The following is a 23286-nucleotide window of genomic DNA, read 5'->3' on the forward strand; positions in this document are numbered from 1 at the left end:
TATGGGAACAGAACTATTCACCCTTGTGCATTTCCTTAGTGTCTGTTTGTGTGCCTTTGCCTATCCTAGTGCTCCTACAAGTTGCATCCCCAGTGACTGGAGCATGGGTGGTGGGAGGCTGCTGGCCTTCAATAGAGGAGCGTGCAGATGGCCTTGGAGGAGGACGACCTCGAGCAACTCTGGACCGGGTGGGCCCAGCTTCAGACTGCACCAACTCGGCATGGGCTGCAGCTGTCTGGCCTGGCTGACCGATAGGCAACAGCAAGGGCAATGGCGATGTGGCAGGGATGGGAGCAGGAATGCTGTCGTCTGGAAAGAGGACAACTGGAGAACGGATTGCTGAAATGCTGTGATGCCCTGGAAGCCCCATTCCACAGTGGTCCCCAGAGCCACAATAGCAGCAGTCTGAGCAACAACTTTAGCTTGCACAGCTTTGACATTGGTCTGTGCTGCAATGGAAGCCGTGACATCGGCCATCAGGCGCTGCATTATGGTGGATTCCACAGGTGTGCTGATGGAGGTGACCCGTTCGATGTTGGAAAGGATGGGCTCCGAGCTCTGCGCAAAACCTTGTGCCAAGTTGAAGCTGGACTCCTCCATGCCCCTTCTCATTGTGCAGGTACATGTACACTCCTTTCGTTTACACCCTCCACCAGGGCCTCCAGTGCATCATCGGAGCTGAGTGAGGCCCTCTCCCGCGCCGGTCCGGCCATCTTTCTTTCCTCCCAGAGGACAGTACATGTGCCATTTAAAATGTGCACCTGCACCTTTAAAAGGGTACAGGCTGCTGATGATGTGTGCTGAGCACACCCCATTTCGGGCTTCCTCGCCCCGCTATTAACTCGTGCTGCCTGCTAATTAGCACGATAGCTCCGTGCAGCCAGCGCTACCCAAGCTGCTGAGAGGCTGCACGGAGCTATCGTGCTAATTAGCAGGCAGCACGAGTTAATAGCGGGGCGTGGGTTAAGTCTTCAGGAAGGGAGAAAACAGCAGAAAAAAAGGAAAAATAAATGTACTTGTTTGATCATTTTTTTCTGTATTGTTTGAGTGTTTCTATAATGTAAAAGAAGTAACTGACAAATAACTGCATGGTTTAACTGGCAATGTTGGCATTTTTAAACAGGATTGCATAATATTGCACGATTTATTTCAAATTTTGCCTAATTTCAAAGTGACTGAAATATCTGAGAGTCTGATTTTAAGTGAATAGTACATTGGGAACAGCCTAAATGTGGAACAAAATATAAACAATGTTGCAATATAGATTGTGCCATGTTTGTAAATGCTAAGAAAGATGTGGGAGAACCAGGCCATATGGAATTGTTCTTATGAAAAGCCTTTTTGCAGGAAATGCCAAAAAATGGTTTCATAATGATGCAAGAAGAGTGAAGTTCATTTCGTCGGCAGAAGGTTAAATTCTGACCCTAATATTTCTTGTGCTAACAATGTAGAATTTCGGTTTGGGGTACAGAGAGTTAAGAATGGTGGTATTTGGTCAACATAGATAACGGAGTGATGCAGGATTATTTCCTGTTTGAAATCTTGTGTAGTTGAGCTCGAACCTTTATAGTAGTGGTTGTAAGAAAAAGAAAGTTACCCATATAGTTTATTTTTAGAAGTATGTATTCTGTACAGCAATTATCATATATATTACAATGCTTTGAAATTTCCATCATTTTCTTTTAATTAGCTTGAGTGGTGCATCACCTTTCTTGGGTGACAGTAAACAAGAAACATTGGCCAACGTTTCAGCTGTGAACTATGAATTCGATGAGGAGTTTTTCAAGAATACTAGTGGCTTGGCAAAAGACTTTATCCGGAAACTCCTTGTGAAAGATCCCAAGTATGTCTTCAATGCACTTTTTAAAAAAAAATGACTTCAGTGAATTTTAATTGTAGATACAGTCCAAACTAAAAATATGTGAGCATTAAAGATACCAATTGCTTAGTTCTGTCATGGTTCTGTGGGTAAATGCATTACCCAGTGAGTGACACTGTTCCATATCGACCAGGCAGAACCCAGGTCTAATCCCTGGTATGTGCCAAGTTAGCTGATCTCAGCTGGACAGTGGTTGGTGCTCCAATTGACTTCAGTGTCCCTGGGCTGGGGAGGGAAGAATCAGTCAAGTTTTCTGCTCCTGATTGCAGCCCAGAGACCTATGTGCATGTTGGGTATAAAGATCAGTAGTAATGTTCCCATGGTCAAAGTTTGCTGATGCTTGCTGTCTAGTTTAGCATGTAATGAATAATGTTCCCTACATTCAGCCCTTAATCGTGAGTACTTGTCACCTTCAGAAGAGGAGGAAAGATAATTTGGGGTGGGTGAATTAATATTTTTTAAAATACTAATTGTTATAATAATCGCACTTGTACTGCTTATACAGTGTTTGCAGTTATGTTTTTCAATTGGGAACAAGACTGGTAAACTAGTCAATCTTTCATTTTTTTTCAAATTTACTTAATGTAGTAAACAGGTAATATTGACAAAATGATGAGTCATTATTTGGGTACCCGGCAACGTATCAGTGAGGAAATGATAGATGACATTCTTCTGCTTGCTACTTTTAGCAAAAAGAAAGTCATATTGACCACTTTGTACTCAGTGCTGACTTTTTTTGCTAATATTATTGAACAAAGGACTGTTTCACCCGTCTTTCCCCCGCCCAACCATGACATTGTCATTTTGGTGAAAATCCTGTAATTCACACTGCCTAACTCTACATTCACATCCATGAAATGCAGTTTGTACATTCTGTTTTACAATATTTAGAATAAGTATGATGTTCTTAAAATAAAACATTTCACATAGCTCTCATGCATGTGTTTATTTGGACACTGTCCTGTCCAGTTTTGCTAAAACTGAAATCTTTGTCATGGTTCAAGAAGCCACTGAGCTCAACATAGACAAAGATCTCAAGATATAGCCTGAGCAAGTACCAGCTGCTCTGATTTTCTTATTTGCATTCATGAGGCGGCACAACCAGGAAATCTGGTGATTCTACAGCCAGATTACAAGATGGCGAATCTTAGAGGTGACGTGTTGTGTTCAGGCCAATACTCTGCCAAATTACAGATTTAAAATAATGGAAATCCATGTTTCCGACCTTTCCATCCTCCTGGCTACAGAAAGAAAGAAAACTAAAGATGGGTGAAGGGAAGAAAGAATAGATGGTGTCTTTACTTAACCACCATGCTGCACACAATAATTATATCTGTTTGATTTATGTCCTAGTTTCAGAACATTTTTTATGCACCATGAAATATTTAATGCTGCGTTTGAAGAGATATCAATAACAAAAACTAAAGAGAGCTACATGGCAGCCTGGAAAAACAATAGGTTGATATGCAAGTGGAGGTGGTAGAATTCTGTTTTGCATTTGATTGCTGCTGTTTTTAACCATTCTATGTTTTACTTTTGTATTGTATCTTTAATAGGAAAAGAATGACTATTCAAGATAGTTTACACCATCCATGGATCAAGGTGTGCTTTTTTATATGCATTTAGGACTTCAACATAAAGATACAAATGGGGGGAAAATGCATAATCCTGCTTCTTGGGTCTATTTTCTTGAATCAATTGTGGCACCTAAGTTTAAAGAAAAATTCTGATAATTGTCAGTATCTAGCAGTTTCCATTCGTCTGTTTTCTATGTAAAATTAATGTAATTCTCCATAGCAAAATCTGTCATTTTAAACTTGAAATTAATTCTTTCCCCAAGGGAACCTGAATTGTATTTGTTTTTAGAACCACACTAGAATTACTGCCCCAAAACAAAATGTGGAAGATTACACTTTTACCATGGATTAAGAATTAACCTCTACTCCATATTTATCCTTCCACAATATTACATTTAGTCACACTCGAGTGAATAAGCTGGGAAACTAATTAATCAAATGAAATGGTACATTTCTAATTGAGAACATTTCAAAGTCTTATTTTTGAGACACTGCAACATGAGTTGCATCCAAGTGTCAGCCGTTTTTTTGTTGCTTTAAAAACTTTGCCCTTTTAAAATATTCATTGAACTGCATCTGTTTCAGGTTTCAGTTAGATAACGGGCCAAAACAAAAATCACAGTAGCAATAGAAATTTAAATTTTAAATGTACATGCAGATAATTTGCAAAGAAATTGTACTATTAGGCCAGGATTGCTGAGAAATCAAATTGTATTTTGGTATTGTTTTGCTTGGATCGGTTTTGTTTGTCCAAGGAAGCCTGGCAGCCACATGCTGGAACAATATGCTCCTGAGCTAAATATGTCTTGACTGACGCGTCGAACTCTAGCTACCATTAGAGGATGAGTTTTCCCAGTCCGAGCTTGGTGAGCTATGGGAAGGAGGGAAAACTGCCGTGCTCCTTCCCATGCCTCATGCTGGGTCAACCGAGGAATGGCATAGATGGTGATTGTACAGCTCTCCACTGCCCACACAGCTTTGCTGTTCTGACTGGGGAAAGATGGTTTCACTATCTACCCAGGTCTATGCCAGCACAAGTGCAGGAATTAAATTACTTAAATGTGCATTTATTTCTATCTCATAAACGCTAGGATGTATTTAGTAACTTTATTCATGTGACATTTCAGCCAAAGGACAGTCAGCAGGCTCTCAGCAGAAAAGCTTCTGCTGTAAATATGGAAAAGTTCAAAAAATTTGCAGCCCGCAGGAAATGGAAGGTACGTGGATTTGTAACTGATGTGCAATGTTTACTTGCTTAACTACATTGGGTAACTTATTCAGTTAAAGGTTTGTGGGCTTCAGAGTTTGGAAATGAGTAGACACAGGAATCTCGGTCAGGCCATTGTGTCCATTATTTTAGGGCCAGGAAGGGAGAAGTACAAGAGTATGAATAAAGGAACGCACTTAAAACATGGCTGCCTTGTTGGGGGCAGAAGGAGGAGGAAAAGTTGTTTCAAAAGTTGATTTTTAAAAAAAATGTAAAGTAATAAATAATATTATAAAAATTATAAATAATTATAAAAATTGTTTTATAAGAGAGAGAATTTGGATCTATATTGTGCCTTTCACATCCTTGGGATATCCCAGAATGCTTCATAACCAATGAAATAGTTTAGAAGTGTAGTCACTGTTGTAATGTTCTCCCTTTGTTTCTCAGTTGAGAGTCTGTCAGTTCCTGAGACTCTTGGGCATGGTGTTCAAAACAGTTTTTATAGTTAAAAACCATAATTGGCAACTGTCTTGACTTTGTTTGAAACATTTAATGTGGTGTGGTATCAAACCATGTGGTCCAGGAAGATCCCGGGTATGATTCCTGGCTTGTGCTGAGTTAGCTGATCTCAGCTATGTGGAAATGCGTAATTGACCTCAACTTCTCTCCAGGTTTCGAAGGTCAAAAATTATCAAGAATTCCTCCTCTTAGCTGCAATCCAATTACTCTTACCAGAAAGCATGGACATTATTTAAGACAAACTCTGGCGTAGATGTGATGACCTCTGCTGTCAAATAGTCTGTTAATGAGTAAAGAATTCAATTTGGGGAAGGTACTGGAGGATTTCTAGTGCACTTAGAACTGTACTCCAATATGTCTAAATTTGCAGATGACATCAAATTGGGAGCAGTGAGATTTGGGTGGACAGGTCACAAAGTGTTAAGTGTTCACAAGCAGTTAGGAAAGTGAATAGAATGTATAGCAAGGGTTGTAACTAATAAGTTGCGAGAGCTAATTCTAAAATTATATCTACAATACTGTGTGCAGGTTTGGCCTTCCTATTTTAAAAACGTTAGTGTGGAGGGAATGCGCTGGAGGGTTACTGGACTAATTCCAGAACTAAGAGGATAAAGGTCTGAGGACAGGTTAGGCACTTGGACTTTTATTATCTTGAAATGAGAATGAGGGATAATTTGATGGAAATATTTAAGATTGAGTGGCTTAGGGAATGTGGATTGGGATAACATTTTCTGCTGTGTTAAATTCAAAAACTAGAGGTCGTAGTTTTAAATTAAGGACAACAAAAGAAAATTGGATATTCAGGCAAAATCTTTTCTGAAAGCGGCTAATAAACGTGGAGCCTACTGCCAGTAAGGGTAGTACAACAAGAAACTATGATGGAGTTCAAATGGAGAAAAGACAAGTCCTGGTCAGCAAATAGGATTCATTATAAGGTGCAGAAATGCATCACGGTAATCTTGTGGGAAATTTGATGGGTACACTAGATGGACCAATGAACTACTCCTGCCTGAAAATTGTTATTGTATTACACTCATCAAGGGGAAGGATTTATTGCTGGAGAATGGATACTTTTTTCCATTTTATTATTTGCTCTGTTGAGCACTTTGATAAGTTATAACATGGGTCAAATGTAAGTCATAGCTTGCTTTACTCTGCCCCAACAATCTACCTCGCGTCCAACTTCAGACGCCTGTATTGCACCCTGCCAGGCAACGGTTGAGTTTCTGACTGAGATTACCAATTCAGTACATAAATGTGCTGAATAATAGGCACTTTTCAACCACAGGCTGTGCTAACAAGAAACTGGAATGAATTGTGATTAACATAAAACCGTAACAAATAGAGAGAGGATTTTTTTAAATCACCCAATCAATCTGAGCCGATTTTAAAAAACCTGCATCACAAAGGTAGAAAGACACTGTTAACCAGCTGCATCACCTAGTCCCATACAACTGGATCTTCGTTTTTGATGCTCTTCAAAATTATTTGGAATTAGTTTATGTTTTGCTGAATCTCCTATTTCTTTGACTCTTTTTAAGGTATATTTTATATTACTATGGGAGAATTGTCATCAATTCTACTACTTAAAATCAAATATTTATCCTTTTTTTTCCCCTGGTTTTTTAAAAAAAAATTTTGTTCCAACTGGCAGTGTTGAAAATGTAATTGTAAGCCCAGTTTTAAGGGATTACTGATCCATCATTCTGAATTAACATACTGATCAAATAATGAAATTGCCAAAGAACCTTAGTTTAATGACCAGTTTCTCCTTCCTACAAAGCTTAGCTGCCTGTCTCAGCCAATTCCTGCCAAGATGTCAGCAAAAATGTTTTTATGTACAGACATATGTGTTTGTACATGTGAGGGAAAATGTCCCTCATTTTTAAGATACTGGTGGCTAGATCCTTAAAGAATGAAATTATATAGCTTTCACTTTCCTATTTGAATTTATTTTTTTAATCCCTATAATCAGGATTAGGCAAGTAAATGTAAAACTATCTGAATCATTCCATCTATTTAGAATTTATTCTATGTAGCATTGCTAGGTGATTACAAACTATTAAATGTTTTGTACGCTGAACGTTCTGTGTGTCCTGTTTACGAGCTGCAGGTTATTTTGTTAAAATGTGTTTTCTTTAGCAATCGGTACGGTTAATATCGCTGTGCCAACGGCTATCAAGATCATTCCTTTCTCGAAGCAACATGAGTGTTGCTAGGAGTGAGGACACTTTGGTAAGTACCTGAACAAAAATTCATTCAGCAGTTGAGGACTTTTTGTTTTCCTTGTTATGGTGAAAAATGGGAAGAGTTGAGTTTGTATAAATACATGTTGGACATGGACTGGATCAAGCTTGGCTATTACTCCCCTCCCCCACAACAAAATAGCTTGCTGTTGCTCACTGTCTCACACATGGTTCACTTTGGTACAGTACAGCCTGAGTCTATGCCTATAAGTGAAAAGGGATGGAATACATTTTTTTAAAAGAAAGTAAGATTGACTTTTTATACTTTTTTCCTATCGTGTTAATTTCCCCCTGCTGTGATATTGACTCCATGGGTGCTGTTCATCTTCCAGTACTTCACTTGAGTAGCCATTATTCAGCAGGCTATTTTCAGTGATTATATCACAGCCCATCATACCCAAAGTCCCCACACACAAAGTTGTTACAGGATAGCAATCAGGAGAGGGAGCCCTGTCGGATATTCCACTTCTTAAAACCCTCCTCTTTGACCAGGCTCTTCAGCTCGGTTTCGATTTTTGTCTGATTATGTTCCTGTGTCGTCCCTTGGTACTTTTTTTTACGTTAAATGCAAGTAGTTGTTCTTGGGCAAATTGTTGTATCCTAACTGCTGCTCTGGCTGATGTTAGTTAGTCCTAGTCTGTATAGTTTAACTACTCACTGGGTGAACTTGTTGAGCTATCTGTGGAGCTTTTTGAATTTTGACTTTAGTGTGGCTCCACAGAGCTAAAGCTGAATACAGTTCTGTCATCATTATTTAAAATGTGCTGTTTTTAAAATTAAATTAAAAGATGGATTTCCGCAGGATTCAGAATAATTGGTAGAGGATTTTATCTGTGTATAAATTATGCTATTTTTGCAAATAGTGTAAATACTCTTTCTTCCTCCCCCATATGTCCAGTAGTCTTTGAGCAATTATTTGTTGGTTGGCTTCCAGAAGTGATTAGTTTCTTTTTTTCCTTGTGATAAGGATGAAGAGGATTCCTTTGTAATGAAAGCAATTATTCACGCCATCAATGATGATAATGTTCCCGGTCTGCAGCACCTCCTTGGATCTCTTGCCAATTATGACATAAACCAGGCTAACAAGGTAACTTCGGTGCATCCTTTGGTATGTTTTGTTAATGCCTTTAGAATTATTTCCTTCCCAGTTTCCATAATAACATTCCTATTGTGCGTTAATCTTCACATAATATAATGTCTTAAAAAGAAATGTTGTATTTGGCAAAACAACTGCAGAAGTTAGGCCAATGACTTAATAGTGGACAGAGTATGTAAGAAGATAAAAAAAAAACAAATTCACTATATTCCAGTATATGCTGCATATAATTTTATCAAGTTGTACACTTGCATAATAAATATATTTGTGTTCCTTTGGTAATTATGGTTATTGTAGATAATTCCACGTTATCACGGTAATCAAAATTGTGCAAAAATGCTGTAGGCTGTCTGATATATTAACATAAAGCACAAAGAAAAAAAAGAGCTGATTGCTCTGGATGTCTAGTTTATACTGGATTGCTACTAGTAAGCTATTTAGCAGATCAATTTCCATTTAAAGAAGTACGTCTTTATTATATTGAGTAGGATCATTTCATAAAGCTACCAACAAAATTTGTAGGGTTTTTTAATTCACCCACCCAACTCAGCATTGGAAATGGCCACATCCTTGGTCACACTGCTTCAGATTTCTAATGTGCTGTTCCCAGCTTCTCGCCCTATAAAGTTTCTTTTTAAATTTTAATTGTTGTAAAATGTATTTTTGCTGACAGCTAGTTGATTACTCACCAGTAGTGCAGAATTAAACCAATATTCAAACAGCGGACTAAAAAGACAAATATAATATGACTAGTTCATTGCTGTAGTACAAGACTTAATCATAACATAAGGATAGTCTTTTGGGCCTGAGTTTTATGATGTATGGAAAAGATGGATAGGTCCATTATGTAATCTTAGCAGATGAATTACTTCACCTAATGCATGATATTACAAAGTAAAAAGCAAAAGAAAACTTGTATAAGAATAAGGTGAAACAAAATCATTGACTAGTAAAAGTAGCTTCCTAGTATGCTTTTCACTGACAAAATACTACTGTTGTTCCTGAATGCTTTTAAATCATGACTTCTTAAAGACAAGCTGTGGTCCAGGTGATCACTGACTAGATTAACCAGAAAGTTGAGAATTCTAGTCCCAGCATTGCCTGTCAAACAGTGCAGTACTGAGGGAGTGATGCACTGTCCTAGGTGTCGTCTTTCGGGTGAGATGTTAAACTGAGGTCCCATCTGCCCTCTCAGATGGACGTAAAAGATCCCAGGGCACTATTTTGGAGAAGAGCAGAGGAGTTCTCTCCAGTAGCCTGGCCAATATTTATCCCTCAACCAACACCTATAAACAGATTATCTGGTCATTATCACATTGCTGTGTGCATATTGGCTGCCTCGTTTCCCCACATTACAACAGTGACTCACTTCAAAAATACTTCATTGGCTATAAAGCACTTTAGCATACCCCAATGTCGTGAAAGGCACTATATAAATGCAAGTCTTTCTAATTCAATTTAAACAAAAGAGGAAATTTGGACACTTAAATCTCCATTTCCCTTCACATTATTATTTGTTTAATCTTTCTGCAGCATGGAACGCCTCCCCTGATGGTTGCAGCTGGTTGTGGAAACATCCAGATTCTTAAGTTGCTCATCCAGAAGGGAGCAAAGATTGATGTACAAGACAAGGTTTGTACAGGAACTTTACAAAAGTAATGTCTTGTTTTTGACTGAAAATCTTTTATTTCTTATCACTGAGAGTTATCATACGTTACTGGTAAGTCTCATTTTGCAATGTGCTGTAGAAAAAAATAACTACTTGCTATTTGTATAATTTCCTTAAAGTTCCTGCAATCTTAAGTAAAAAAATTAGTTGCAGTTTCTGTAGACATATTTTAAAGACTTTGTTTAATTGACTGGATGTTCATAGGTTTGTGAATAAGATCAATGAAGTTTACCTCAAATTATCTTAAAAATGACATTCCTTTTTGTGTATCAAATACTTTAGATTGCTTTTCACAAAATTAATCTCAATTGCTTGTAGTCTGGGTCAAATGCACTTTATTGGGCAGCAAGGCATGGCCATACTGAAACGCTAAAGTTCTTGCATCGGAAAGAATGTCCACTGAATGTACAAGACAAGGTAAGCAAACATTTTGGTTACAACTTAAAATTAACACTAGTGTCACCTTCATAGTTAGTAAATACACCCTTAAATTAGTTTATTAAAAAAGAAGGTATATTTGGGTGGAGTCATATTTTTGTTATGAACGAATTGATCAGGAGAAGTACCACAGTTATTGTCCTGCCTGTACATTCAATAAATTTTTCAAAGTTTTTATAAGTTAATAAATATTTTTTGTCAAAATGTATAAAATGTGATTTCATGGAAATAACAGGCATTGGTAGTATCTCCTTTTTAATCACAAATTTAAAAAATGACTCCCGGATAACTAATATATTTTGTAGATAGTTGCAAGTAAACATTTGTTATAAAGTTATCACCAAAATGATCGACTGCACTATCCTCCTCCCATACATTTCCTCTGTTGTCCAGCTAGGGGTGCGATGGCCATCACTTGGTTCTACTCTTACTATCTGATCGTAGGCAGAGCGTCTTTAGTAATGACTTCTGTTCCCACCTCTGCCATCACCCCGGAAGTTGCTCAAGGATCCACCCTTGGCCCCCTCATCTTTATGTACATGCTGTCCCTTGGGGATATCATTTGAAGGAGATGTGGGGGGTCATCTTCCACTTGTACACCGATATCACCCTGCTCTACTTATCCACTGCCCTCTCAACCTCTCCCCTGCTTCTGCGCTGTCTAACTACTTGTCTGACATCCAGTCTTGGATGAGTCTTAACTTCCTCCAGCTAAACGTTATGAAGACCGAAGCCATCGATTTTGGTCCCTGCGACAAACTTCTCTCCTTTGCCACCTGCTCCATCTCCCTCCCCAGCCACTATTTCAGGATGAAGCAGACTCTTCGCAAACTCAGCATCCTGTTCAACCCCCAGCTGTTTTTCACCTCGTACCCTCTACATCACAAAGACCTTTCACCTCTATAGCGTCACTCATCCATGCCACCTTCTCAGTCCCATCCACCACTGAAACACTTATTCATGACTTTTTCACCTCCAGATTCAATTATTCCAGTGCTTCCTTTGCCAGCCACTCATCCTCCACCCATCATAAAATATAGTTTGTCCAAAACTTTGCTGCTTGTATTCTATCGTACACCAAGTCCCACTCACCCATCACCCCCATCCTGGCTGCCCAACATTGGCTCCCACATCCTCACAATTTAAATTTATTGTGCTTCTCTTTAAATCCCTCCTTGGTTTCAGTCTCCTTTTATCCTTAAACTCCTTTACCTCTACAAACCTCCATCCCCTCTCAATATTCTGTTCTTCTGAGTAAGCCTCTCGTGCATACCTCCTCCCTTTGCTCACCACTGATAACTCTGTGTTCAGCTGCCAAGCTCCCACACTGTCTGAAATTCCCTCCCTAACCCCACTATCTCCCTCTTCTTTAAGACACTCCTTAAGACTCACCTATTCAACTAAGCTTTTAGTCACCCTTCCCTAATATCATCAGCTTCTCTGGCTCGGTGGCCATTTTCCTCACGTCTCTGAAATGCCATGTGGTGTTTTTCTACATTGAAGGCATTATATAAATGCAAGTTCTTCCTCCTTCATCAAATGTCTGGAACATTTCCTTCTTTAACCAGGCCGGGGAGGAAGAGAGAAGTCTTGATCTTAATTGATGGGTAAAATAATTCTGCATTCTTCTTGTACTCACTTTACCAAGTGTAATAACTGCAGAAGAAATCCAATTTCTTCATTTAATATTTTGGCAAATTAAGTTTTTTTTTTACTAATCTAATTTTGAAATCATAAAACATCTAATATTACAGCTATATGGTAAATAGCACTGTACGTTCAGATAACAATGATTGACAGGAACAAGATACAGAATAACCTGATGTGATTTAGAGTATGTGAAGTGGTGCAGGATGACTTGATGAGAATAATCTGCAATGGCTGGGGGGAAATGAGGGATTAGCTGAAATCACAAATTCCCTGTGGTTAATTACAGTAAAGGGTATAATATCCTAAATTGAGTCTTTGTGTAAAATATAATCTATAAAGCTAGTTTTGCTTGATTATGCACCCTACAAAATGATCGTCCTAAAAAATCTGAAGCTTTAAGAGCCGTGTTGCTGAAGTTTTGGTTTTCATTGCTGTTTATAAGAATTTCTGTGCATTGCACTGAGATGTGGCAGGAGAAATAGTTCAGAGGCTGCAGTGTTGAATTAATGAGTCAAGTAAAGAAAAATCTATTATGAGGAAAGGCTGCTAGTAGCTCTTTAGAAATATTTCCAAAAGCTTAACTGGAATTTCGCGAGGGCTGTCATTTTTACATGAACTTCAAGTGACTAGATTGGGAGGTGTGAGAATGCACAACGCCAATGCATTTTTGAAAACAAGTGCTGACTGATGGTTCATTGGCATAGAGCTGGAATGTAATCAGCCATTGATAGAAACTGCATGAGAGAATGAGCTAAAAAAATTTCTGGTCAATTTTTCCACACCAATGTTTAAAAGTTTTACAGTATCCTTGAATGACTTTAAATCGTGGAATTCATACACTTGTGAAATTTATTAAACATTATGCTCTTTATTCTGAAAAGTATTAATAATCACAGTGACCGCCTATAAGTAGCACATCTCCTAAAGTGCTGCTTGCAGCCAAGATGACCGAGCAGATTGACAATAAGAGGATGCTGGGGAAGGGATAGGAGGCCAAGCAGTGTATATGCTAGCAGTGAGCTGGTAGAGTACAGTTAGCAGTGAATAGGATCGCTTATATAGCATTGGGAAGGGGCAGTGCCATTCTTAATGATGAAGCTGGGGGGAGGAGGCATGAAGGAGAGGATCGGGTAGAAGCACTGAGTGTGCCGAGATCAAGAGTGAGCAGCAATTTGGAGTTGAGGCCAAGCCGGTGTCAGGAAGGTGGAGGACTGCTAGGGGGAAGAAATGTGCATTACTAAAGCTGTTGGGAAGCATTGTGGAGTTTTTTAAAATTCATTCTCGGGATGTGGGTGTTGCCAGCAAGGCTAGTATTTATTGCCCACCCCTAGTTGCCCTGAGAAGATGGTGGTAACTGGCTTGTTAGGCCACTTCAGAGCAATTGGAGTCACATATAGGCCAGACTGGGTAAGGATGGCAGGTTACCTTCCCTAAAACCAATTGGGTTTTTTTAATGACAATCCGACCGCTTTGGTCATTTTTACTGAAACTAGCTTTTTATTTCCATTCTTTTTTAAAATCTGAATTCAAATTCTCATTGTCATGGTGGAATTTGAGCTCTCACTCTCAGGATGATTAGTCCAGGCCTCTGGATTACTAGTCCAGTAACATAACCACGACACTACCATATCCATTATGGTATGCTAGAAATTGCCATTTTGTTTTTTATACTCTTATTGGGATGATGATGGAGAAAGAAGTGGGAAGCTGTCATAGCAGTTGCATCTTGGAGAATGTATTTTCATAAGAAAATTGCCCCTCTTACAGGATGTGATTGGTTATTTTGTGCTTTACTCATCTCGCCATTGATGTCCAGAGAAACAGAGTGTAAAACACTTAACCAATCAAGAAGAAATACATTGAGAAACCACTCAACCAAAGATCAGGCATGTGGACATATATGCCAAAATATGACTACAATCTTGAAAACAATTTAAAATGATTCAATCTGTAAAAACATTATAGTATGTAGATAGGATTCTGTGAACCCACTTGCATACACAGTTGCGCTTGTTTAGGTTTTCTTGACGAGAGGGGAAACTAATTATAGTTATGCTTACAAAATCTGCTTCATTAGATCAGTCGAATTTCCCTATTTTCTGCTCTTCTCTCCTCCTTCCCGCTCTTTCCTTCCTCGCTCCCCCCCCCCCCCCCCCCCACACCAATTTTGTGTTTGTTCCTGATCTTTATTTTGATTTCCTGTAAGTTCATCTACATTTTTAAAAAAAGAGCTGGCGATCAATGCTTCTGTAATTATTTACTTGTCCATTTCTATTATTCTATTTCTGCTTTAGTGTTTTAAACTGGTGCATATTTAAATACTTTATCAGAAAGCCCCACTACAAATGCTTATAAAATGTGGCCTTACGAGAGGGGGTGAGGGGAGTTAAACTCTTAAATAATATAGTGGATTTCAATTCATGTGTAACTAGATTTTTGAATTTTTTGTTTTTATATTTCACGGCAGTCTGGTGAAACCGCCCTCCATGTGGCAGCCCGTTATGGTAATGTGGAAGTGGTACGATACCTCTGCAACGTTGGGGTTAATCCAAATCTTCAAGACAGAGTAAGAGCTTTTATAATGGATCTACCGCCTCAAAAGTGACAGTTCAAAGAAACCATAATTTCTACCCCAACATTGACGACAAACAATTCAGCTTGGGTTTTTTGGGTCATCCGTTTTACTGATACTTGCACATAACCAATTAATTCACAAGCACAAAGTGAATTATGGAAGGTAATTGGAATAAAGAGATATGTTCTGAATATAAACCAAATTTGTGTCTCATTCCAGCCATTTCACTTTTGTGGAAATTGTTAGGGAACTAAATTTGATGGTTTGTAACATATAAAAATTGAAAAAATAATCCCCACGTTCTGAAAGTGAAACTGTGGTGATGGAGGTTGCTGTTTACAAGCAAGTTCCCAAACCAGTAAATGTTGATGTATTTATTGCCCCATAAAGTAGCAAGCACTTTTTAAGTGGCTTTTACCCATTAGATATACATCACTTCTGTAGACTGGAATAGATTGAATTCAAAGCATTTTTTAAAATCCTAAACTGTTAATCAAAAAAGATGCATAGATTTAATTCCACATTCCATTTAGTATCCCTTTTACTTAGTTTACATAATTGCCTTTTTTCAATGAAAGTTTTTTTTTCATGCTGTCCTAAAGATGGTGGCTCTTGTTGGAGTACTGTCCCTCATCCAAATGGTCATTCTTCATGTGAGTCTGGACAAGAGGTGTTGACCAGCTATTTGACAGTGGGAACATCACATCTGGGCCTCACTATCTTCAACTGATGTCAATGTAATACTTTCCAACAGGGTTTATTGGAAATTGATCTGAAGCAGGAGTGTTTTTCATAGCCTGGTAACAGTGAGGCCGCTTTTGTTGTGCCACCACTATTGGTTCAGTTGGATCAGCTAACTCAGCACATATCAGGGATCTTACCCAGTCTGTGTGGCTCAGCAGCACATCCAATGATGGGTGTAGTTTACATAATTATTGGTACTTGAGGACAGAGTTAGCATTTCTATGTCATCTACAGAATACCGAGAATTCTCTTTTCTCTTTCTTCATTGGCTGGCAACCACATGACTCGATTCTTGTTTTTTTCCTGCACAACACGCCATTTGTCAACTGAGGAAATGGATGCCCTAATTATTTCCTGACCTCTGGTAATACTTTTCTTACTACCTATTAGGAGACACCCTCCAATTTTTCCCTTCCTCCCTCTGGAAATTGAAATCAAGAATTTGCTTGCAGGAAATGAACTAAATGTCCTGTACTATTAGAATGTGGATGTTTTTTTCAGCAGAAGGCACTTAATAGCTGCAAGAGCTATGTATGTATGTTTTGTGTGTGCCCTATAATATCTGCTGCTGCAACTCTAAATGAGAGAATTTTAAGGACAACCTGTTGGTGCTCCAGCGTGCTGTACCCTTGAGTGGTAGGAAGCTTATTTGTACCCACGATTCCCTACATAACATATTCTCAATCTTGGGTGTCTTGTACGTCAAGAGAGGGATTAGACCCAAGGCTAATAGTTTCTCTGCAGGGAAGGATGCAGAACATCCTGGGAACTACTCGTACATCTTTCAACAGCCATTGTGAGTAGATCTGGCAGAGGTGTCTCAGCTAGGAACTTGTGTGAAACTTCATCAGCCCTGAGAAAAACTGTCAAAATGAGGCATTAAAAAATGTGATTGAAGGCATTTTATAGAAATAATGCAAAATGAGTTTCCATTCAAACTACTTGCAATTGGTGATTCATGCATGTGTAAACTATGTCAAGAAATCCTATTCAAGCTCAACCAATGGATTTCCAGCACTATAGATGAAATGTGACACCTAAAAGTGATATGTCCATTCTAAGTTCTCTGTAGCAGTAACGACACCCACTGTTTGGGTTTGAACAATGCAGATTCAGCGAGTACTGGTTATTTAGCCCATAGGCAATAAAAATGAAGAACAATAAATGTTAGTGAAGGCTGTTGACATTTATGGAATACTCAACAGAACATAAAGTCTGTACTTTGCTATTGCAGATTCAGAGTTCACAATCATACTGTTCATGAACAGTTGCACCGCAGGTATGCAAGGGTAGGTTAAATAATCTTTCAAAAAATTTCAGCGTAACATTCATCATACAGTGACCGTATGAATGAATGTTCTTGTTAGCTGCCTTTTCCTTCCCCTAATTTACCCTTCGTGCTGAGGTATGGTACTTTACAGGAGTGACTTATTTGTGTGCGACCCCAGATAGTTGTCAGCAGGCTGTTAGCCTACAGTGAGCATCACAGGCAAGCCTGATTCTGTCCCTGTGCAATATCCACATACTTGCACTTTAACATGGACCACTAGATATAAGAAGCAGAGATCCTGGGTGATATGTTTTTCCCATCAGCAACCTCAGCAGAGACCCAGAATTGAACCTAATCTAGCATCACACCATGCATTCCATTTACTGGATGAGCTCATTAGCTATATTTTATTTTTCTTTCTGTTCTTTAAAAAAGAAATCATAATTTTGACAGTACCATACAATATCACCATCAGATGGGCAGCCTAAAGCCCATTCACCCCATCTTCGTTGATCCACCCTGAAATTCCCCCATCACAACACCCGACTGCAAAATGATTCTAGGGTTTTCGTCTTCACTGCCCAAACTGGAAATCCATTGATCACTCTTTTGTGTGAAGAGGAACTTCCTGACATCCATTTAAAAACAATCAAGTGTGATGTATGATTTATTTTTAAATGCTGAGTTAGTGTTACTTAAATAGCATTACTAGGTTTTGTAAATTAAGCCAACTGGTCAGCCAGTCAGATTGCCCAGTTCTACAAACTGACAATAATAATTATATCTCTAACTCGAATGCCACAGCAATGAAGTTTTGTCAAACCACAGGGTGTAGATGGAGGTAATGATCGGGGGCGGGGGGGGGGGGGGAAACAGATTAAAACAACTGTGTTTTAAGTACTTGAAGTTGTCAGTTATTTTTTCTTTTTATATATGATCTGGACTATAACTTTGGTACTTGCCTATTGTGTGAATGGAGCCATTCTGTCTACAACTTTGATTCATTACACAACAGACCTTCCCATACCAACACTTGAACAAGTTTAATGCCTGTGTTACAAACTCACAGTAGTTTATTAGAGAGGTTCAAATGTCTCTTTGTAAAGTATTTGATTGATTTGATATTGCGCACACAACACCAGCTATTTGCATATTTTATGCAAAATATGCATGGAACAAAATTCGAACAGTGATTTACCAAATGGTTGAACTTTGACAGTTGGAGGAAAACCTTGTTAATATTGGTTATTTCAAAACAAATAAAACAAATTTAAGTTTAGGACTGAAACATAAAAATCTTAACATGGGACTGAATAACAGTGATGGGCAAATATGCCCTATTGAGTTTATGCTGGAAGTTTCACAGACTCCTTCAGTTTCCAGTCATTCAGCCTGCCCTTAATTTGGCATGGTAGTACACGTGCAAATTAGGAGCTCTGACTGCCTTGCAGGGGCCCCATGCAAAGGTTCGGCTTAAGGCCCTACATTTTACTAAACAATAATACTAAATACTTATCACTGGATCTGCTCAGGGCCCTGTGCAATTGCACAGGTTGCATTGTCCTAATGCAGCCCCTGGTGCAGCATCTTATTTCTGGTTTGATTATCTTTTAATACTTGATTTCTGTTGCACTTAATTTATTCACTGTTGTCAAATTATAACCCTTTATTTTTCATCCACTAGGACCAAGAAACTCCTTTGCACTGTGCGGCTTGGCATGGTTACTATGCTGTGGCCAAAGCACTTTGTGAAGCTGACTGTGCTGTTCACATTAAAAATAAAGAAGGAGAGACTCCCCTCCTGACTGCAGCAGCGAGAGGCTATGTGGATATTGTAGAGTGTTTGATGGAACATAGTGCCGACATGGATGAAATTGACACGGTCAGTTCTGAATATATGACTTGTATTTGAATTTCCAACTTCGTAATGTTACAAATCACTTCCTTTAGGAGATGAGTGATTTTCACATGCACTCCTTATTTGATGTGTTTTTCTATAGGCTTTGCTGCAAGCGATGGAGCTAGTTGATTGGAATCTTGGCTGTGTGTTATTGCTATTTTGGCAGTAAAGCCAGTGAAGATCACCATTGCCATCAGTGGCTGCTAGCGCATTGTGCTGCTATTTTCCAGTGTCCCCAATAGTCCTGTATTTACGTTTGCTCTTGCGAAAGTGATATTACAGCTTTAATCATGTTGCTCTGTTCTTGACACGTGAAGGGATTGAGTACATGACTCACCGATGAGTCACTTCTCATGCTTAATATCATTCTGTGAGAGCAGACCCATTCTCCCCAGATTGCAGTTATGATGTGATATGTATCCTAATTACTTGCTGCAGTGATTCCTGCTGTAAGGAAGTTGAGTACTTTTACACCAACCATTGTTTAGTTAGGATTGCTGGAGACCAGCATCCAGGCACAGGCATCCCATGTTTACATTGTTAAATCTGGCACACTCATCCCAGCAGCAGCATTGTGAATGTACAATTCTGCCGCTGGCATGAGAGCAGGATTACAGGAGAAAACTCAGGGAGTGGTACATGGATGTCAATCTCCTGCAATCCAAAATAAACAAGCACCATTTTAGGAGCACCTTTTTGGTTATAGTCTTCTGCTGATACGATGAAAGTGTAACCCGTGTGGAAATAGGATCCTTTGTTGCTCTGCACTGAATGACATTTCCGCAACCTTTGAGTTATTCCACACGAATTTGTGTGTAATGGTTGCAAGTACCTGATTTTCATTTTCACAATTACCAAAGTAAGCAGAAGTGGTTAGCAAATTTCAGAAGTCTCAGTTTGTTAACATGACACCTTTTGGACTTTTGAACCTTAGAAACCAATGAGCTAATACAAGTCATCAAACCACCAAGAAACCAAAAGGTCAGGTGTAGATTTTCTGTAACTCTTCAAATGGAGAAATTAAGTCAAATGCTTACAATGTTACTGCAGCATCAAGAAGGAAAGGGATGCAAGTCAGATTCTAGGTTACACAGATGAAAAATGTTTTCTTTCCTCTGAATTTGCTGTGGCCCCTTAAGATATAAATGAATGATATGGTAGTGAGCCATATAGTCCAGGAAGGTCTGGGTTGCAATTCATGGAAAGTGGAAGTTGGATGAGTATACAACCGGGTTTGGCTATGATGCTGCTCACTCCCACCCACACGTACAGCCAATGGTCATTACTGTCCAATCTCTCAAATGATGGATAGGTACATGGGCATGCAACTGTGGAGCCAAAGCCCAGGTGATAAATCACTGCTTTTGAACAGTAGGCTCAACAGGTTTAAGCAGTGAGTAGCTCATGCATGCAGACCAGCAAGGTGCTAAATGTGATCCCTAGTTTGTGCTGAGCTTGCTGATCTTTATGTGGGGGTGGGAGTAGTGGTGCTACAATTGGTTACGGTCTGGAAAATCAACTAGGATTCTGCTCCTGATGGCTAGAACTTGGGAAAGGTACCGAAGCTTGACTAGTGTCTGTGGAACCATAGCCCAGCAACAGGTGAACTCCCAGTGGGGGGGGGGAAGGAGGGGAATTGCTGAGCGGGAAAAAGAAATGGATAAAATTGGGAAGAGAAACTAGTGAATGGGAGTGGTTTGCAGGTTCTGCACTCGAGAGCTGAAAATAAATTAAGTCGCAAAATTCCACAAGGAGATTAGAGAGGCAGAATTCCACAAATAGTCAGGCTGTTTATTTGCCAGTTGGGCCTAAAGTTATTTCCCTACTGCTATCTTTAGGAAGTTTCTAAAGTAACACTTGGAGCATGTTTGCAAGGACCTTCTTACTTTTGCTTCAAAATTTCCTGATTATATGATATTAATGCCCAAGTTGTTAGCAAATGGCACTTCAGTTAAAATATTTCTCCATTTAATACTGCTTGTGATGCGGTCAGTTTCTCACATGCCAGTTTTTTTTTTGTTTTTTTTTCATTCGTTCATGGGATGTGGGCGTCGCTGGCAAGGCCAGCATTTATTGCCCATCCATAATTGTCCTTGAGAAGGTGGTGGTGAGCCGTCTTCTTGAACCGCTGCAGTCTATGTGGCGAAGGTTCTCCCACAATGCTGTCAGGTAAGGAGTTCCAGGATTTTGACCCAGTGATTATGAAGGAACGGCGATATATTTCAGGATGATGTGTGACTTGGAGGGGAACATGCAGGTGGTGGTGTTCCCATGTGCCTGCTGCCCTTGTCCCTCTCGGTGGTAGAGGTCACTGGTTTGGGAGGTGCTGTCGAAGAAGCCTTGGCGAGTTGCTGCAGTGCATCCTGTGGATGGTACACACTGCAGCCACAGTGTGCCGGGGGTGGAGGGAGTGAATGTTTAAGGTAGTTGATAGGGTGCCAGTCAAGTGGGCTGCTTTGTCTTTGATGGTGTCGAGCTTCTTGAGTGTTGTTGGAGCTGCACTTATGGAGAGTATTCCATCACGCTCCTGACTTGTGCCTTGTAGATGGTGAAAAGGCTTTGGGGAGTCGGGAGGTGAGTCACTCACCGCAGAATATCCAGCCTCTGACCTGCTCTTGTATCCACAGTATTTATATGGCTAGTCCAGTTCAGTTTCTGGTTAATGGTGACCCCCAGGATGTTGGTGGGGGATTTGGTGATGGTAATGCCGTTGAATGTCAAGGGGAGGTGGTTATATTTGCTCTTGTTGATGGACATTGCCTGGCACTTGTCTGGTGCACATATTACTTGCTTGACTGGCGCGAATGTTACTAGTTTCCTCACATGCGACCAGTTTCCTCACGTGACTGCCATGCTCAGGACATTCTTGGTACTACAACGAGTTGTTAAAACTCTCGTCAAGTGCACCACCAACTCAACTGCTTGAGAGTTGGTGTTGATGGGGGTAGTCTGCATATTGGGTAGAAATTGGCCTGAGCCCATTAAGGATCCTAATGCCTGTTTTAGGTGTCCGGCCTGGGACGACATGAAAATGGGTCCCACAAATTTGGCAGTAAGACCAATGCCTGCGCTGATTGGGCATAGGCTGTCGCAATGCTAAATTAGTATTGAATGTATACCAATTTCTACCCCAATATGTTTTGTCATAGCTAGAAATGTGTTTTTCTTTCAGGATGGTCACACGGCCCTGCACCTAGCAGTACGTAGATGTCAAATAGAGGTTGTGAAGTACCTACTAAGTCAAGGATGCTTCATGGATGTACAAGATCTGCATGGTAATTCAGCTCTACACGTGGCCTGCAAAGATGGCAACATAGCTATCGTTATGGCGCTCTGTGATGCAAATTGCAACCTTGATATAACTAATAAGGTAATGCCATCATCGTTAAAGCTTTTCTACTTTAATGCATGTTTTGTTTTATGTTTGTATTTCCCTTTCGTAAGATTATATTACAATAGCATACAGTTGTATAATACCATTACAATCAGATTTTACCATTTGATTCCTATATTGTACCAGATAAGTCTCGCAGCTTCTTCCTGGAGAAACAAATACATTGATAACCAAGCCCTGTTGTGACTAATTAACATCCTTTCTATAGGAAAAGCTACCCAATCACTAGTTGGACAAATAATAACCATTCTTTCAGTTTTGGTGATGTCTTGCAAAGTACTGTAGAACAATGCTGTACAATAGAAATCACTGACCAGCGACATTGTTTTAGCTTCAGGCACTAATTTCAGTAGAAGATGCCTATACACAATACAGGTAAATACATTTCGTGTATATTTACTTAACAAACATCTACCACTATTCAGTGCGAAACTTTGCAGTCTTTCTCTTTCACCAAAGGTTGGGATTCTAGCACTACTTGATCAGACACAGCAAATCTTAGTGTTGCGACCGGTACCTTGACTTGCTCAGTGCGATTGCTGAGAATGTTGACTCACACGAGACATGCCAGACCCGTCCCTGCTCTCCATCCAGAACATGGTTGGATGCTGCTTGCTCTTTGCCATGACGTGCCCTGCTGGAGTTGCTCATTACTGGTTGGGCTTGCTTTCTTCTGCTGGCCTGGAGCGGTTGTTCTGATTGGTCATGATGACCAAAGAAGTAAAGCGCTCACAACAATCGAAAAACACTCACGCTCTGCTTTTTGTTCCCATTTTACCAACAAACGTAGAGAACGGTTAAAATGCACATGCGAATATGAGTATGCAATAACATGATCAACGACGTGTCTGTTACTCATTTTTTATTAACTAATCAAAAGTGCAGTTATCTACATCTGGATTCCCAATTAGCCACATGTGGCTAACATATTGGACAACACTGCTGTAGAACAATCGTCTTATGAGTAACTTTGCCTTTGCCGAAGAAACCATCCAGAACTTTCCCACTTCAAAAAATGAAACTTTTATCTGGATATTAAAATAATTTGAGTTTAGAATTTTAACATCAAAATGCTTATTGTTCATGATGATGAAAAGAGGTGAGGACATCAAGATGATC

At 39.5% G+C, this 23286-nt stretch overlaps 1 protein-coding gene across 1 annotated transcript in view; it reads left to right on the forward strand.

Moving 5' to 3' along the window:
• Nucleotides 1-23286, forward strand: part of dapk1 (death-associated protein kinase 1) — a 176104-nt gene that overhangs the window by 103603 nt on the left and 49215 nt on the right. Inside the window, exons 8-17 of the mRNA XM_067983180.1 lie at nt 1691-1843; nt 3436-3481; nt 4584-4673; nt 7328-7420; nt 8399-8518; nt 10061-10159; nt 10515-10613; nt 14752-14850; nt 18558-18755; nt 21946-22143. Of these exons, the coding sequence (XP_067839281.1) occupies nt 1691-1843; nt 3436-3481; nt 4584-4673; nt 7328-7420; nt 8399-8518; nt 10061-10159; nt 10515-10613; nt 14752-14850; nt 18558-18755; nt 21946-22143 (1195 nt within the window). The remainder of the gene's footprint in view (nt 1-1690; nt 1844-3435; nt 3482-4583; nt 4674-7327; nt 7421-8398; nt 8519-10060; nt 10160-10514; nt 10614-14751; nt 14851-18557; nt 18756-21945; nt 22144-23286) is intronic.

Source organism: Heptranchias perlo, chromosome 4 (assembly GCF_035084215.1).
Source record: "Heptranchias perlo isolate sHepPer1 chromosome 4, sHepPer1.hap1, whole genome shotgun sequence".
In the NCBI taxonomy this organism is placed as follows: domain Eukaryota; kingdom Metazoa; phylum Chordata; class Chondrichthyes; order Hexanchiformes; family Hexanchidae; genus Heptranchias; species Heptranchias perlo.